The 19,210-nt window shown below is 42.5% G+C and overlaps 1 protein-coding gene across 2 annotated transcripts in view; it reads left to right on the plus strand.

Annotated features, from left to right (window-relative positions):
* The first annotated feature begins 3,699 nt into the window (after positions 1 to 3,699).
* Positions 3,700 to 19,210, plus strand: part of Pcnx4 (pecanex 4) — a 39,042-nt gene continuing 23,531 nt past the window's right edge. The window contains exons 1-2 of one of the 2 annotated variants that reach the window (XM_028858231.2): positions 3,700 to 3,872; positions 15,718 to 16,460. In XM_028858231.2, the coding sequence (XP_028714064.1) occupies positions 15,763 to 16,460 (698 nt within the window). In that variant the 5' untranslated portion in view covers positions 3,700 to 3,872; positions 15,718 to 15,762. The remainder of the gene's footprint in view (positions 3,873 to 15,717; positions 16,461 to 19,210) is intronic. The other variant, XM_028858238.2, reaches the window with a different exon arrangement.

Genomic DNA, 19,210 nt, shown 5'->3' on the forward strand with positions numbered 1-19,210 from the left:
AATATATTGTATGGCTACAATATTTTAAACAAGAACAGAAATACATGCATATACCATAACAAGAATAACTCTTAAATGTGTATCAACACTGTACCAACATGAAGAATCTATTGGATCTGAATGATCAAAGCGCTCCAGGCTACAGCATTATAACATAGCCACCGTAGCTTAGCAACTATAGGCAGTGATATTCCATTCCATCTTTGGAGCCAAATTTTGGTCAGGATTGGCGGGCAGTCCCCTTGGGCAGGTCTTGGGAGCCCCACCCATCAGCATGGGAGGGGACAGCACACAGCATGAGACAAAATATTGTCGTTAACCCCAGATGCTCAAGTGTATGAGAGCAGCAGACTGGAAGGGACTCAATGCCCTGGCCAGGCGCTCTGGGGGGCACTCCCTATCGGCCACTCCTCGGCTGTGACCGGAGTCCCTGCCCCAGCCTCTGTCCACCCAGTGTGTAGCACCACAGCAGTGCACTCCCCCACTCCCCTGCTATGTGTGCTCTGGGTCAGAGAGCAAGGAAGCAATGAGGGGTAGGAGTACTGTTAGTCTGTCCCAGTTCAACCAAAGGGATCCTCTGTCCTTGCTGCTGGCCATCCAGCCCAAAGGCTGTCCATGTACAGTTTCTTAGCTGGAGTCACAACACATAAGCCCAGGCATAAAACACACATATGTGGCCACATTTCTCACACATTCACACATTCAATAGGCAGGACATTCCAACGAAAAGGCAAACGATTTCCAGGGAAAGAGCGTCAGCTGACCAACTCAAAAATCCTAAAGTAAGAATCTACCATTTTCATAAGTCAGGAAAAGAACAAAATTACAACACACAAGGCAACAAAACAGCTCTGGCACCGAGAGACAAAACCAAAAGGCAGACACCAGCCTCATGCCGTCCCAGTCTATACAAAACGAATTCAAATACAAATCAACCAAAGGGATCCAAACACATCCAAAGGACCTCCTGCAGGTACTCATAAATTCTGGGCTCACTTACAAAAGGATATCCCAAAAGCCCATTTACAAAAGGATATCCAAATGAAAGTTAACATAAAAAACACAAACCACAGACACACAGAAAACATACTGGCCAGCTTCAAGGTCTACTGGCGGTGGTCCCAGTGGGGTTGGGGAATCCTGGATGACCCACCAAATGTTATACCCAGATCATGGGGACCCACAAAATACCGCCATGGAGACCAAATCCCTTATGTAAAAACAAAGAACCTTTGTTTTCAAGCTCAGACTCTCTCTAATGCAGCGCTTAAGAGCAGAGAGCCCAGAACCCAGGCAGGAGGGGTTTTTAATCATAGCAGAGGTTGGGGTGAGGAGATTTCCAGGGTTCAGGACTCTGATTGGCTGACATTTGTCTAGGGATATAGGGAATATTTGGAATGTCAGGTATTTCCTCTTAGATGCAGGCCTTCCCTGGGTGGGGTCAGCTTATGGCTTTTCCTGGGTCCAGGTATTGCCTGCCAGAAGCTGTGTCTGAGCTTCTAAGTCTGTCATGGCAGCTGTGTGGTCAAGCTGTTTTGGGCACCCCACACACACACAGGAGGCCTAGCTTTCAGCCTGTCTTGGCTTTTTGCCATGCCTGACTCACCACGCTTAGTCATTCTAGCTTTTGATTTAAAGTGAGAGTTCCCCAGCTCTCCCCTTCAGCTGGCCACCTAGAGAGTATTCCAGAGTGATCAACTGACTCAAATCCAACACTGTTTTGTCACAAGAAATAGAGAAGCTGGAGAAGTGGAAGGAAAATGGAATCGCCAAATCTGTAGAACTGACAAAACACGTTTATCAATTCAGTTTGAGACAACTAGGAAGGGAAAAATAAGGGGACACGATAAGATTAAAAAAAAAATCTTTCACTCCAGAGTCTGGCTGAAGTTCTACTAGGTGAGAGTCAAGAATTCTGCTGAGCCACTTCCACAGCCCCCCTGAGGAAATGTTTTGTAATTAAGATATACACACTGATTTTTAAGATATAACACTTAATAACCCACAATATAATAAGGTAAAACTTTTATATGTGTTGAGAATTTGAAAGAGTTGTTTTGACATTTGAGGTGAGAGAGCCCAGCAAGTGAAGAGTCCCAGAAGTTAAAATTTTCTGTGAAGGTTGCCTACAGAGAGACAATACTCCTTTTATGTAGAAACATTTCAAATAAGAATGTTTAAATATCTACAAGTCATGCTTAGGGCCTGAGTATCTATGACCTCACTCTTTTCCAAATATATATAAACCTGAAAAGTTCTGGGTCTCTCACAAACAAGACTATAAACATATCTTTCAAAACACCCTTTTTACCTTATCAGCTGTAAATGGATCCAATGGACATTAGGAACCTCCTGATATCACTCCAAGTCCTTAGCACAGCTTTCTATGTAACCTCAGATGTCACCAAAATTGTCTATGTGACTATGTAAAGAGAAAAGTGCCCGCATTTTCATGTGTCTTACCTTGTCATTGAGCACGTCTATTAACCCCCGTACTTCATGTTAAAATCATTAGCAAGCTCTCAACTCTGCTCCATACAGGCCCACCCTGGAATTTTTTTTCCGGTTGCAAATTCAGCTCGGGTTGCTAAGGTGGCTATGCACAACCTGTGTCCCTGGTCCCTGGCCACTGCCCTGATAAGTTCACTATTATATGGATATAATTTATAATGTCCCCAAAGTAGTATATTATTAAGAGCTAAAACAAGCCGGACAGTGGTGGTGCGCACTTTTCATCCCAGCACTTCAGCACTCAGGAGGCAGAGGCAGGAGAATCTCTGTGTTCAAGGCTAGCCTGGTCTACAGAGTGAGATCCAGGACAGACAGCCAGGGCTACACAACACAGTGAAATCCTGTCTCTAAAAACAAACAAAGAGTGAAAACATTTGATTTGAGATCATGTATGTAACAAATACACACATTAAGTTTAACGTGTTTTGAGAATTACCAATATGTAATGCAAGAGTAGGCACATGTAGTTGGAAAAATGGAACCAACACTTGCTGTGGCAATAACCTTCATTTTGTAAACAGGAAAAGGCAGTATCTAGTAGTGCAAGAAAACGAAGGTATTTGGTTTCAAATCTAAGTAGAATAGGGCACGTGGTACCACTTAAAAGCATTCAGAACCCTGAGGCTGTTGGATGGCCTTAGTTCTGCGGTCATTAACCGAGGACCCTAGCGGATTGGATTCCTATTACACTTTTGAACCACGAGTCTACCAATCTTAGAGATTCTAGGCTCCCCAAATGGTGGTGGTCAAGCATCCATCCGGCTTAAATGGTGGTGGTCAAGCATCTATCCGGCTTAAATGGTGGTGGCCAAACATCTATCCGACTTAAATGGTGGTGATCAAGCATCCATCCAGCTTAAATGTTGGTGGTCAAGCATCCATCCGGCTTAAATGGTGGTGGTGGTCAAGCATCTATCCAGCTTTGAGACTTCCAGAGCAGGAACGCCTCGTCACCAAGGCAACCACGTTCTGGCGTCTGGGCGTGGCCCGGGGGAGAGTTCAAAGGTGGTGCTTAGGCGGCGGGTCATCGAGGATCCTGAGCCGCAGTTGGGTCCCACAGCGCTAAGGCCGCCCGGGCCCCCACCCGCGCGGAGGAAACAACGCCGCCCACCCGGCAGAGTCATGGCGACAGGGGCGGGGCGAGGCGCGGAGCCCCGCCTCCGGGCGCGCGTGCGCACTGCCTCCCGGGAGGCACGAGCGCAGTTGATGTTAGCCATGGAAACGCGAGCGGTCCTGGAGGCCCCGGGTCAGCCGCTGGCGCCGCCGCACCCGTCGTGGGGCGGGAGCTCCCAACCGACCTTCCCAGGGGAGATGTGGTCCCGGGACGCCCTCGCGTCGCCTTTCCCCTCGGATGACTCCAGGTAATGTCTGTTCCAGAAACACCCGGGACTTGGTTGCTGCCTTAGTTTCCACGCCTGGGTACGACCCGCTTCTTTCGGCTTTTATTACCAACAACAAACGTCTTCCGTTCTCCGTTAGAAAGCTTTTAAGTGCAACAATTGCTCTTTCTAACGTACAGGGTGAACTGAATTGATGGAGGTAGTGATCCAGTGTGGCTTTTAACTTGACTGGGAGTGTTTTGCAGCCCGGGGAGTTGCGTTTTCTTTCCGAGAGGCCTTTGTGAATTGGAGAGCGACTCTTTGGCCCTGATGAGGGATGAGCATGTTACCCTAATCAAGTTCAAGGTCTATGCCCCTGAGGTAGAGTTCACTATTCCTTGGTTTTCTCCATCTCAAGCCCTCCTCCCTCAAATTTGTTCATTCTTGGCCGCCCGGATCCGCGTAGCTCGTTTCCCAGGTTTTCTGTCTCCATATAATCTTTTGCATGTCAAAGAATTTATTTAAATGAATTCCATTCCCGTGTGTTTGGTTTTTTTTTTTTTTTTTTAGGCCTCTGAATTATCCACTCTGTGCCACTCATTACTCATTCTTTCGCTGTTGTTTTCTTTCATTAAGTTCCTGCATTTAGAAAGAACATTCATATTTCTATCAGCTTCCATCTTGCCCATTCACCCATCATTTCTCACAGCATCCAGTTCAGATATTGCCATTTTACTAATTTAACAGTTTGGGGCCCATGCTGTCTACAAGTTTTACCTTTCCTACCTAAAGAGATGCCTGTTGGTTATTAACTGCTGTGGAAATGTTGGGCAGGGAACCTTTTCGTGTTCCTCTATGGGAGCTTTCTTGAGATACAACTCTCTCTGGAAGTGTACAGTTCACTGGTTTCAAGTATATGGACAGAATTGCACATCTATCAGTCAATTTTGGAACAATTTGATTACCTTCCAAAAACTCTGTATGTTTTTAGCTGTTTTTCTCACCTTTCCCCAATATGCCTGCCCACAATAGTTCTAGGCAACCATTAATCTGTGTTTTGTCTCTTCAGATTTATTCCACAGAACCTTAGAATATGCAATTTGAATGCATGCATCTAGCTTCTTTCACCTTATAGGAATGTTCTTAAGCTCACCCATGTCAGAGCTTCATTATTGTTTGTTATCTTATAAAAGTCTGTTATGCAGATGTGCTTTATTTTATTTATCCATTTAGTCATTGATAGACATTGAGTTTCCCCCCTTTTTTGACATTAATAATATGCTGTGGACATTTTGTATAAATTTTTGTGTAGACATGTTTTCATATCTCTTAAATATAATACCTGGTAATGGACTAGTGGGTCATATGCTAATTAATTCTCTTGCTTAAACTGTTGAGAAACTGCCAGATTTTCCCAAGGCATTACACCCCTTTACATCCCCACCAGACGTGTTTGAAGGTTTTAAATTAACCTCATCAATACTTGGTTTTGTCTTTCATTTTTATTTTAGCCAGTCAAGGGAATTGAAAGTATCTCGTGGTGGGTTTGGTTTCCATCTCCTTATGTCAGGGTTCATCCTTAGTTCCTCTGGCCCATCACCCAGAAATTGTCAGTTCTTATCCTTAGTTCATCTTTTAAAACCCAAGTTGTACTTTCATCATTGAAGTGGGAGAATTCATTATATATTCTAAATACAAATCTCTAGATACAGCCCTTTACTGTTGTGTAGAATGTTTCACTTCCCTGCTGGTGAAGACTCTTGAAAACTCTTTCATGATGGCTTAGGTATCAGGGTTTACATTTTCACACTTTGTGTAGTCCTTTCAAGTCCACCCTTCAAGAATCCTGAGAGCAAACTTCACTTTTGTTTGACAATAAGTTGGTACAGTTCAAAAGCCTACTTTGCCACTTTGTATCTTAGTTGTCGATATTGTTGGGTCTTGCTTTTTGTTTGTTTGTTTGTTTGTTTGTTTTTTGAGACAGGGCTTCTCTGTGTAGCTTTGGGCCTTTCCTGGAACTTGCCTTGGAGACCAGGCTGGCCTTGAACTCACAGAGATCCACCTGGCTCTGCCTCCTGAGTACTGGGATTAAAGGCATGCGCCACCACTGGTTCTCGCTTTCTAGTACAGTTATTTCTAGTGATTTATATGAGTGTCAGGCTCGACTTTGATGATACCTTATTATGAAAGAAAACTTTGTCAAACCAATTGAATTTATTCGAGTGAGTGAGAAACCGGAGGGTGGTCAGAATCTTTAGCCATTTCTTTCCATTTTTAGTTTCTGTGAGTAGTAGAATGCTGGCTTCATTTTATGTCCACATGACACAGGCTAGAGTCATCAGAGAGGAGGGAACCCCAAATGCCTCTATAAGGCTGGGCTGTGGACAAACCTATAGAGCTTTTTTTTAGTAAGTGATTGAATGAGGGGAGGCCTGTTGTGGGATATCCACCAAAGAAGACTGTTTGGACATGGGTTTAAGCTAATAGCCAGCCGGTGACCACAACCTTTCTCAGGGTGAGCTTTTAAGTACAAAACCTATGTCCTGAGTTGATGTGCTTCAGTTAACTAGAAGACTTAGCAAAAAGCAGAACTACAGAAGCCAAAAAGCAAGGTACTAACCTTGCTTTACATTTGGAGACTTTCCCATAACTATGGACTTGGATGGATCAGGCCTTTGTTTTAGTTTTGGCAGGTGGTGCTGTCCACCTTCTGAGTTTTACAGCCTGAATGGTACTTTCATCATGGAGTCAGTTGTGCTAAGGTCTGGGGGCCTACTGATGTCTGAATCCCTGTTACAGGCACGACTCTCTGCATCATCTCCTGCCTCTGGGTTCCTGCCTGTTTGAGTTCCTGACCTGAGTCCCTTCCATGATAAACAGTGATATGGAGGTGTAAACCAAATAAACCCTGTCCTCCCCAAATTGCTTTGGTCATGTTTCATCCCCGCAATAGCAACCCTAACGAAGACAGCTGTCCATTTGTGTTCTGTTCATTTGTGTACATTGGACAAGTGAAACAGAACGGATGCTCACTGTACTGCTTGTGAGGCATTGCCCATCTGAACTGTCTGGTCTCCCTCTCTAACCATAAAAAGTCTTCCTTTTTCCCTTGAGGGAAGGGATGGAGTGCTAAGGGTTAAACCTAAGGCTTCCTACATGCTTAGTAAGTGCTCTGCAACTGAGCCCTGTTCCCAGACCTCTTTTTTACTTTTCAGAAATTTGAAACAAGCTTTTGATATTACCCAGGCTGGCCTTGAACCTGAGATCTTCATGCATTAGCCTCCTGAGTAGCAGAAATTAGAGGTCTGTGCTACTTGGTTTACAGTTATTTTGACAGACCACACCTATGGATTTACTGCGAAAAAAATTAAAAAAAATAAAACACCTCTTCAAAGACCTTACTAAAGTCTTAATAAATGTCATTTTATAGCTTCTAGGAGATATGATTACTCTGCAGGTGCTCAGACCAATTTTCTTTCTGTGGTGGATGGAGTAGGAAGCTACCCATGCTCTGCGGGCCACAGCATGCAGTGTGTGTGTGTGTGTGTGTGTGTGTGTGTGTGTGTGTGTGTGTTACACTTCCACATCAAATGTCTTTTAAAGGCTCTTCAAGAATGTGCTGTTTGTTCATGATGTGGCATTCAGTTAGGATCCCTAGAGTATGTACAGAATTAGAATGGCAGCTGGCATTGTATCTCTGGATTCCAGCTGGTGCATTCAGCAGTTTACACTTAACTATCTCCAAAACAAACTGACTCTCCAAATCTGTATATTCTGGAACTATTATAGTGGTAACAAGTGACTTTTATCTAAGAAACAGAGAATTGAGTTTTCATGTTTTTTGAGTACAGTGGTATGGGTCATTTTATTTTTGTAGTGATCATAAAGTATTTGTTTTGAAAATCAGTTAAGTGCAGTGATGCTTGAAAAAGTAAAACTTTTGTGTAGATGTACCACATTTTCTTAATCCATTCTTCAGTTGATGGGCATCTAGGTTGTTTCCAGGTTCTGGCTGTTATGAATAATGCTGCTATGAACATAGCTGAACATGTATCTTTGTGGTATGATTGAGCATTCCTTGGGTATATGCCCAAGAGTGGTATGGCTGGGTCTTGAGGTAGATCGATTCCCAATTTTCTGAGAAACCACCATACTGATTTCCACAGTGGTTGTACAAGTTTGTATTCCCACCAACAGTGGAGGAGTGTTCCCTTTGCTCCGCATCCTCTCCAACATTGACTGTCATTAGTGTTTTTGATCCTAGCCATTCTGACAGGTGTAAGGTGGTATCCCAGAGTCGTTTTGATTTGCATTTCTCTGATGAATTAGGATGTTGAGCATTTCTTTAAATGTCTTTCAGCCATTTGAGATTCTTCTTTTGAGAATTATCTGTTTAGCTCTTTAGCCCATTTTTTAATTGGATTGTTCAGTATTTTGCTGTCTAGTTTCCTGAGTTCTTTATATACTGTGGAGATCAATCCTCTGTCAGATGTGGGGTTGGTGAAGGTCTTTTCCCATTCTGTAGGCTGTCGTTTTGTCTTATTGACCATGTCCTTTGCCCTACAAAAGCTTCTCAGTTTCAAGAGGTCCCATTTATTAATTGTTGTTTTCAGTGTTTGTGCTACTGGTGTTATATTTAGGAAGTGATCTCCTATGCCAATGCATTCAAGAGTACTTCCTACTTTCTCTTCTATCAAGTTCAGTGTAACTGGATTTATGTTGAGGTCTTTGATCCACTTGGACTTGAGTTTTGTGCATGGTAACAGATATGGATCTACTTGTAATCTTTTACCTGTTGATATCCAGTTATGCCAGCACCATTTGTTGAAGATACTTTCTTTTTTACAATGTATAGTTGTGGCTTCTTTGTCAAAAATCAGGTGCTCATGTGTGTGGATTAATGTCAGCAGAGAAAAACAACGACAGCATGAAATTTGCAGGCAAATGGATGGAACTAGAAAATATCATCTTGAGTAAGGTAACCCAAACCCAGAAGGACAAACATGGTATGTACTCACTCATAAGTGGATACTAGATATAAAGCAAAGAACAATCAGACTACAACCCACAGAACCAGGGAGGCTACCTAGCAGGGGGGACCCTAGGATGACTGTGGCTTATAATAAGTTTTGGTTTTTACTCAATCATTGAGCAAGCTTCAGTGAAACATTTCACTATTAGGATAAGAATTTGTACTGTGTCAAGCTGATAATAGAAAAAATAAAATAATTTTTAAAAAAAGAAAGAAAAAGTAAAACTTTTGTATATTTTTCAAATTTTATGAAATATATTGTTGGAGCATGGACGAGTATGTTGTATTCATAGAATAATAATATGACACATTAAAAAAAATAAACCTAATTAAAATCCAGACAATTGCCAAAAGTGCTATTTAGGGATTTCTTTCTTCTGGCCTTAGAGAAATGTATATAGATGTGCACATGCATATATTCAAACTACTACTTTTGTTGTGTTTTCCTCTGTTTCAGGGGATTTTAGTCACTATCATATGATTGATGAGCTGTAGTTTTGGTAACTAAGTTTCCTCCCAGCAGATTGCCAGTTTGTACCATTTCTTACTCCTGTGGGAATTTTGTGACTCGGATTCCAAATACAGCATCATCTCAGAGTCTGTTTGGTTGGCTCAGTTTCAGAAGAGCATATGAGGAGAGCATATGGCCCAACTCAGTGTTGTGGTGCGGTCTTCATCACAGTTTTTGTTTCCTCAGGCTGGAGCTATTTTCATTTGAGCGTGCTAGAGGTGGGGGCCATATAAATGTCATCTGTCCTTCCAGGGATCAACAGTCCTTCAGAAGCATATGCCAGGTTTTGGGGGAGTGAGTTTAGTTGTTCTGATTATATTTATGAATAATCCAGGTTAGCATTTAGAATATTTCTCCACATAAATGTAATTGTGGTACCTCAAAATATATTTTAAATTCTTAAATCTTTTTAAGCTTCTATGATTTAGAATGAAAATTAGAAGTTAATGGACCTGCTTATTATATCTTTTCTGCCATAGTGGTCATTAGTGAATTGTTAGGAAATAGCAGTTTTTAAAATCTTCACAATATTATTTAAAAATATTTATGATTTCAATGAGCATTTATGTCTGACATTCTGCCTATCTGATTTCATATTTTTTTCTTTGTGTACATCTGCATGGCATTTCTCCTTTACTGGTTTCTCAGTATGAAGTCTGCACTGTCCTGATGAGGAGATTAAACTATAGTGTAGTACAAGGAAGGAATTCAAGTTGGATTTCTTTCTAGCATCTTACTCCTGCCACTTCGTTGCCCACAAGAGAAAACTAGCTGTGTGATCCCCATCACATCCAGTCCTGTTCCTTTGTTATTTTGGGATAACCTTCCTAGGCAGAGTCTTCCCTGAGCCAACAATATTGTCAATAACAACCATAACTTATTTCATAATGAAGATAAATGGAGATACCTTCCATCTTCCAAAACAGGGAACAAGCAGTTTATGGATTTAATATTTTGATTGGAACAAAATACAATGTGAGAAAGCTCAAAAATGGTGACTCTGAATTCCTCCCTTAAAATAGGAAGGCATCTTGTTTTTCAACTTGACCCATCTTACTTAAGCTATTAACATACTGCATGCTTCTGTATACCGAGGTGTTCTGCTGAGTTTGAGGAATCATATGAATCTCCAGATTGGGCCCCTCGCCACAGATTACAAGTAAAGAAGAGAAATACATATGTGCAGATAATGCTGAACAGTGTGAGAGCCTACTCCGAGGTTGCCTCTGAGCTGGTGGATGTTCGGAGTGGTGTAGAACCAGCTGTTCTAGGTGCAGAGAGAAGGGAGACACAGTAGTTCAGCCGGAGTGCTTGCCAGGAGTTTAGAAATGATTAGACTGAGTCATGAAAGTTGACTAAAATTACTGACTAGAGAAAGGGAAAGAGAAGATCATAGGCAAAGGGTGTGAGAAGAGGCACCTAGGAGGAAACGCACAGGATGTGTTCCCAGGACGTGGCATTGAGAGCTTGGAGGACATTTAGTAATTTGAAGAACTACCAACTGTTATAACAAATAGTATCCTTACCAACCTTTTAACATATATGCAATATATATCCAGTCTTCTAATACATAGATATGTATACTTTTAATACAGATGCCATCAACAATTTATTCATTTTATTCTTTGGCATTTCATAAGTGTCTTTCCATGTTTCTCTATCGACAGTCTAGTATTCTAAAAGGTTCAGAACCACTAGAAGGAAAATGAATGTGGTTAGTATCACAAATAATCAGCTTTATATGGTATCATTTTTCTGTCTCCCTTTCTCTATTTTGTTTCCTGACTTCTCTCATGGGGCAAGAAGAGAGTCTTCTTAACTCCATGGAGAAAACTTAGGTACTTCAGACTTTAAAATTCTGACCATCCAGTGGAGCTCATTGTCTTGACTAATGGCATCTACATAGATAACTCATGCTGGCATGTTTACCCCCCGTCTGCAGGAGTGTGGTCTTCTGACCCTGTGACACTAGGAGACTATTTCAGACCAGCAAGCTTAACATCACTGAGACAGATAAGGTTTTACAGAGGGAAAGGTGCAAAAAGAACCTTAGAGTATTAAAATCCCTGTCTTAGTCAGTGTTCTGTCACTGTGAACAGATGCCGTGATCACAACTGTTATAAAGGAAAACATTTCATTGGGGTGGCTCACTTCCAGTTCGGAGGTTTAGTCCATTATCATCATGGTGGGTAGCATGACCGCTTGTGGACAGACATGGTGTTTGAGAGGAACTGAGTATTGTGGTAGGCAGCAGGAAGAGAGAGTGACATTGGGCCTGGCTTGGCTCTCTGAAACCTCAAAGCCCACTTCCAGTGACACACCACCTTCAACAAGGCTACACCTCCTAATAGTGCCATTCCCTGTGGGCCTCTGGGGGCCATTGCATCCAAACCACCACATTCTACTCTGGCCCCCACAGGCCGGTAGCCATATCATAGTCCAACTTCAAAAATCCCCATAGTCTATCACAGTATCAGGACTGTTTGAAAAATCCGTAGTTCAAAGACTCTTCTGAGACTCACGCAGTCTTTTAACTATAATCCCCAGTAAAGTCAAAATGAAAAAGCAGATCCCATACGTCCAAAATGAATATGCATTACCATTCCAAAAGGAAACATAATGAGGAAATACTGGACTAAAACAAGAGCAGAAACCAGCTGGGCAAACTCCAAACTCTACATCTCCGCATCTGAAGTCAACGTGCTCTTCAAATCTCCACTCCTTTCAGCTTTGTTCACTGCAGCACATGTCTTCCTCTTGGGCTGGTTCCACTCCATTAGCAGCTCTCCTTGACAGTTATCCCACAACTCTGGCATCTCCAACATCTTGGGGTCTCCAAGGCAATCCAGGCTTTACCTTCACAGCTTCATGCAATGGCTTCTCTGTGCCTCCATGCAGGGACACTCCTGACATATGCTTGACCTTAACCCGTTTCTTGTATCCTTGATTCTAAAGCCAGAACAACGTGGCTGAACTTGCCAAATTCTGCTTGCTGGGCCAGAACATGGCCCCCTTATTCAAATACATTTTCCCCAGCTTTCTCTTTTCACTGGTTTCCTTCACTGCCTAAGCTTGGCTGTCTTGAAACTCGCTCTGTTAGACCAGGCTGGTCTCGAACTCAGAGATCCACCAGCCTTTGCCTTTGAGTGCTGGGATTAAAGGTGTGCACCACCAAGCCCAGCCCTAAGCTTTCCTTTAATTCCTTTTCACAACTTGAAAAGTTAGCTGTGTGGGGTCTTGCTCTGAGGTCACCACTCCCTTTATTCCACTCAGAATCAGGCTTTTCTTTGACCTGTTTACACTTCCTGGGGCCCCTTTTCTCCTCAGATTGCTTGTTTCCTTGCTCAGCTTGCTGCTTTTCATTATAGATCTGCATAAGCGTGGCCACTAAGAACCAAGCAACAGTCAATACTATGCTGTCTGGAAGTAGGCTCTGCCAAAGCTGTTCATCCATAACTTTTCGGTTTAGCCTCAGGCAGATTTTTTTTTTTTTTTGGACAAGGGCAGAAAGCAGCCAAAAGATAACCAGAACAATCTCTAGACCACATATTAATATTCTTCTCCTCTGAAATCTGTTGACCAGGCCCCCACAGTTCAAATCACACTCACTACTACTGTCTTCCATGCTCCTACTAGTAAGTCCCATTAAATCTCACTTAAAATGTCCAATCCCTTTTCTAGTCCAAAGTCCCAAAGTGTTCTGTGTTGATGTTTTGTGTGTGATCTAACAAATAAAGCTTGCCTGAAGATCAGAGTGCGAGTTAAGTCACTAGTTAGCCATAGAGTCCAGGCAGTCGTGGCACATACTTTTAATCCCAGCACTTAGGAGGCAGAGGCAGATGGATCTCTGTGAGTTCAAGGCCATCCTGTGCTATACAAGATTGATCCAGTCTAAAAGAGAAACAGAGCAGGCACTGGTGGCTCACACCTTTGATCCCAGCACTTGGGAGGTTGAGACAGGAAGTGATATGGCTGGGCAGAGAAAGGATTATAAGGTAGGAGGAGACAGGAACTTGGAGTCCTTTCAGGCTGAGGATTTGGTAGAGGTAAGAACTGTAGTGGCTGGCTGCTCTGCTTCTCTGATCTTCCAGCTTTCACCCTGATATCTGACTCTGGGTTTTTAATTAAGACCAATTAGGATTCGTGCTATAGTGTTCCATGTTCCTCCAAGCAGAACCATGGTCAGGCCTATTACAGCAATACCCTAGTCCTTGATTTCTGTCTTAGTTAGGGTTTCTATTGCTGTGAAGTGACATCATGACCACAGCAGTTCTTGTAAAGGAAAACATTTCATTGAAGCTGGCTTAAAGTTCAGAAGTTTAATCCATTATCATCATGGTGGGAAGCATGGCAGCATGCAGGCAGACATGGTGCTGGAGAGGAACTGAAAGTTCTGTATCCGGATCTGCAGGCAACAGGAAGAGAACGTGACACTGGTTTGGCTTGAGCATCTGAAACCTCAAAGCCCATCCCCAGTGACACACTTCCTCCAGCAAGGCCACATCTACTCCAACAAGGCCATTCCTTCTAATAGTGCCACTCCCTATGGGCCTGTGGGGACATTTTCATTCAAACCACTATAGTATCTCTTCCGCTCTGTTACCTTGTGAATGTACCAGGCTGCTACTTAAGTCAAAGCCGCACATAGTTCTACACAGAACTAAGGACAGTTGACTGAAGGTGTTAGAACACAGACATTTGCAGTTTAAAGAGCATCCTAACTGTGTAGCAAACAGGTGTTGCCTACCACAGATTAGCCAGACTAGTTCAAAGGGCTGTTTTAAGGTATTTAAATTTTACCACCTAACAGATGATCCGCTGTGGTAATATTTTTCCAGCTAATCTTGTATCAGGCAACAGGTTCTGTTGTTGTTTGATTTTTATTTTTGTTTTACTTTCTGAATATTGTGGAAAAGTAAATAGAATCCACTGTACTTGATACTTAAGATTTTTATGATCTCTGAGTAGAAATAACCTACACTTAAGGATATAAAGGATGTGCAGTTTATTTCTGGCATATTCTAGAAACTGGCACTAGAAAGACTAAAACTTGAATTACGAAGTAGCTTGCCTGTGATAATATAGCTGTTAAAAATAAGCATGTATTTTGACTTCTTTTTCATCATAGTTTTTCTTCTACTTTATCTTATGGGTTGTAGTTGTTGGTGATGAAGATGATGTTGAGACAAGTTCTCACGACTAGCCCTGGATTGGCCTTGAACTCAGAGATCCACCTGCCCCTGCCCCTGCCTCCTGAATCCTGGGATTAAAGGCCTGCCTCCCAACTACATTTGAGCTACCAGTTTCTAGATAGGTTTTTATTGAAATGCTACTAATTTTAGGTAATAAGATTTGACTTTTTAAAATATTTGAAAATCCTAAATTTATTATAATTGTTAAGTGATATACAGAACATTTAGTTGTTGTATTTTTTACTTTGTTTTCCAGAGAATAACAGAGAAATATCATTATTTAGACAGTAGTGATTGACAGCCTATACATAGCCTATTTGGATAAATACTGTACATTTTATAAAATACAACCACTCATATTAATTTACATATTGTATTGTCTATGGATGCTTTTATGGTATAGCAACAAGATAGGATTGTTATAACAGAACTCAACAAGCTGACAGTATTTACTGTCTGGCCATTTAGAGACAGTTCACTGACCCTGTAACAGAAGGAAAAGACTAACATTAGAGCTCACTGGGAAACAGTAAGACTGCCAGCAAGTCTGAGTAGAGAGTACTTTCCTTTGGCCTTGGAATCTAAGCTGTGAGTTCAATCTAATGTCAACAATGATATGCTAGGTACATTAATAAAAAAATTTCTTCCCCCCACAAGACAGGGTGTCTCTGTAGCCTGTCTGCCCTGGAACTCTCGCTGTAGACCAGGCTGGTCTTGAACTCAGAGATTCGCCTGGCTCTGTCTCCCAAGTGCTGGCCATCGTGCAGCCCAAGAATTTGATTTCTTAAGAAAATCAGTTAGTGCTGGGCCGTGGTGGCGCACACCTTTAATCCCAGCACTCGGGAGGCAGAGCCAGGCGGATCTCTGTGAGTTCAAAGCCAGCCTGGTCTATAGGGTGAGATCCAGGACAGGCACAAAGCGACACAGAGAAACCCTGTCTCGAAAAAACCAAAAAAGAAAGTCAGTTAGCAGGATTATTTTGGGAAGAGAGCAAACTTAGTACCGATTATATTGTGAAGGTTGGATAGGAACCAAAGTTAGAAATCCTGCCTGTAAAGGGACTAAGGAAATCAAGTCGAAATATGGACTGTGTTTCCTCCAGGTCTTCAGTGTCGTATTTTTGAACAGTGCTTTGTTTTTTCTTTTTCACAGATACTGCTGGTTATGAAAAAGATGTGACTTTTCGACCAGTCCTGAATGGGAAGGATGAGTCCAGATGTCCCTCTGCTAAACGATTACAAACAGGACTTCCTGCTGAAGCGCTTTCCACAGACTGTTCTTGGAGGCCCTCGACTCAAATTAGGCTATTGTGCCCCTCCTTACATATACGTTAATCAGATTGTCCTTTTCCTGATGCCATGGGCCTTAGGTGGAACAGGAACACTTCTATACCAGCTGGACATCCTGAGAGACTACTCGGCGGCAGCTCTCTCGGGAGGACTGATGGTGATCACGGCGGCTGTCATCCAGCTAACCAGTGCGCACGCCAAGAGCAAGTCGGTGGTGGTCCAGAGGATGACAGCCCTGAACATCTTAGCGGAGGAAGACGAGCACGAGTTTACAAGTTGTGCTGGGGCTGAGACCGTCAGATTTCTGATTCCTGGCAAAAAATACGTGGCCAATACAGTTTTCCATTCTGGTCTCGCCGGGTTGGTGTGTGGTCTTGGAACATGGTATCTGCTCCCAGACAGAATTACCTCGCTGTACGGCAGCCCCGGGGCAACGGCCGCTCTCTTTGTCTTTGGGTGGCTGACCCTTTGCATAGCAGAATATTCCCTAATTGTAAACACCGCCACGGAGACCGCAACATTTCAGACCCAGGATACCTACGAAATCACTCCTCTCCTGAGGCCACTGTATATTTTTTTCTTTGTTTCTGTGGACCTTGCACACAGGTAAAAACTTAGAGGATACTTAATGGCTTGCTTTGTTTCTAAGTGTACGTGGCAAGAGAGCTTTTCTTAGTGTTTACAAGGGATGCATCAGTGAATTAAAAAGTCAGACCAAACCATTGGGATACTTAAGTTATTTTGATGATTAATCTTTTAGGAATGATCTCTATAAAATTTTCATATTATAAAGAAGTATCTAAATCTTAATGAAGAATCAAAACATAACAAAAATACTTTTTAAGATACATAATTTTGCTGGGTGGTGGTGGTGCATACCTTTAATCCCAGCTCTAGAGGCAGAGGCAGAGGCAGGTGGCGTTCGAAGTTCAGATCCACGCTGGTCTCCAGATCTAGGGCAGCCAGGGCTACACAGAGAAATTCTGTATCCAAGGATACATAATTTTTTGAGTCCTGTGTTTCACTTTAAATCAAGATTATTATTTTTTAATGTGATAACCTGGGAAAGAAGGGAAACTTTAAATCAGGGAGAGGAGAATTTAAAATTTATACTTACTATTATATAAAGAGCAAATTTAATGAATAGAAAATTTATAATCTCTGTAATAACACCAAAATGTAGACAGAATGATGGTTTTTAAATTAGTTCTAGAAGGGAAATGGCAACTGTTTTGAAGCAAACAGTTTACAAAATTGCTTGATACCCTTCTTGTTTGTCTTTTCTAAGTCTAGTTTCTGTTTCTGTAGATCAAAGTTTTCTCTACCAGGTTAGTGGACAGGTAGAAATGTACAGACATGTGATGGAGCAAATATTTGTGTGTGAAAACAATTCATTTACTAAAGCCTTAAGCTATGTGGTATCATTTCATGATGACATGAAGCCTTTGAAAGACGATGATGTCATGAAGGTGGGTTCTGGTCTGGTAGAACTGGTGCCTTTGAAAGATACATGGGAGGACTTGGGAGAGACAGCAGTAACTATCAGTAAGCCAGGAGAGGAGCCCCCACACCACGCCACTCTGGCACCCTGATTTTGGACTTCCAGCTCTTATGAGAGAACACATTTCTGTCGCCTAGGTTACCCAGTCTGTGATGCTTTGTTGTAGCTGCCCAAGCAGACAAAGGTAGTGGACGGTTGTTATAACAAATACCTAAATAGAAAATGGAGCTTACTTAACTGAGCAGTTGGTAAAAGCTGGGCGATTTGGGATGTGCAGGCTAGAAATTGAGACATTAAGGCAATTCTGATGGGATTGTAAATGGAAATGGGGTGCATATTCTTGGAAACCAGAAGAAAAGTAATCCTTTTTTATAAATTGGCAAAGAACTTGGCCAACTGCCAGTGTTTCGTGGAAGGCAAAACTTTTAAGTGATATAATAGGGCATCTGAGAAAGGAAATTTTGAAACAAATGTGAGAAGAAACAATGTTCATCCTGACAGCTTACTTTAAAATACAAAAGGAAAGAGGGAAAGAAAACGTTAATCGGGGGAAAAAAAAAAAAAAAAGAACTAGAACTTGAAATCTGGAAAATTCCCAATCTGTTTTATAACAGATTCTGATGAGGACACTAGTAGGGTGAGGCTACAGCGTCTCCTCGTCAGTCAGTGCAGATTGCATCCTCAGAAGCGGCCAGTTTGAGTGAAAGGGATAGAAACGTGATAATAAAGTAAAGGAGAGCTACTGAGCTTAGAATTTGCAGCCCAGACTGACAGAATTATTCAACTGTGAATGTGCAGTGTTGGAATAAGGGGAGAATGATGGCCGGAGTGATTCTGAGACCATCAGGACCATTGTTTCGGCTTCAGACCAAATCGCCTCTGTCAGGAGCCACATAGACAGGGTCACTCCTCAGAGCCAGGAGAATGAGCTCTGCCTGGAGCCATGCAAGTTACAGCCACTCCAGGGTGTGAGAAGGCCAAGTACAGATCCAGAAAGAATTATCCCTCAGCTAAAAGATAATGCAGTTTGTCTTGCTGTATTTGAAGTTCCTTGGGTCCAGTCACCCATTCTTTTTCCCTTTCACCGTTTGCTATTGAGAGTGTCCTAGCCTGTCTCACCATCCACTGTGGAAAGTCCTCAGCCTAGTTCTTCAGGTTCACGGTTGGAAAGGAATGGATGATTGTACCTTGAGCATCACCCGTAGCTAAATGTAGGTGTTTCATAGATAAGATTAGGCACATTTAGGGTGCTCGTTTGGGTAATACCTAGATGAGGTTTTAGAATTAATGCTAGAAAAAGTTAAGACTTTGAAGCCGGGCGGTGGTGGCGCACGCCTTTAATCCCAGCACTCGGAGGCAGAGCCAGGCGGATCTCTGTGAGTTCGAGCAGCCTGGCTACAAGTGAGTTCCAGAAAAGGCGCAAAGCTACACAGAGAAACCCTGTCTCGAAAAAAAAAAAAAAAAAAAAAAAAAAAAAAGTTAAGACTTGGGGAACCATTGGGACACCAATGTATTTTTGTCTGTGAGAAGTGTGAGGTCTTAAAGAAACTCAGGACAGATGGCTAACTGGGGTGCCTCTCTAACAAATCCGAGCAGACGCTGGCTGCAGACCTGTTACCGAGTCATCCTGACTGGCATACCCTGCTTCCTATCCTAGCCCTCCCCAGCCCCTGAGCTGCACCTCCCTTTACCCGGCCTCTCCTCCCTGTGTAACTCCGCCATCTTGGCTACACGCCCTCGTGGTTCTCTCGGCTCTTGGCTCCTGGGTCCTCTCTCTTGGCCTCCTCCTCTCTTCTCTCTTCCTCTCTCACTCTTCTAATCCCCCTGTCCTCCATAGACCGTTCCAGATACCTCT

Source organism: Peromyscus leucopus, chromosome 14 (assembly GCF_004664715.2).
Source record: "Peromyscus leucopus breed LL Stock chromosome 14, UCI_PerLeu_2.1, whole genome shotgun sequence".
Taxonomy (NCBI): domain Eukaryota; kingdom Metazoa; phylum Chordata; class Mammalia; order Rodentia; family Cricetidae; genus Peromyscus; species Peromyscus leucopus.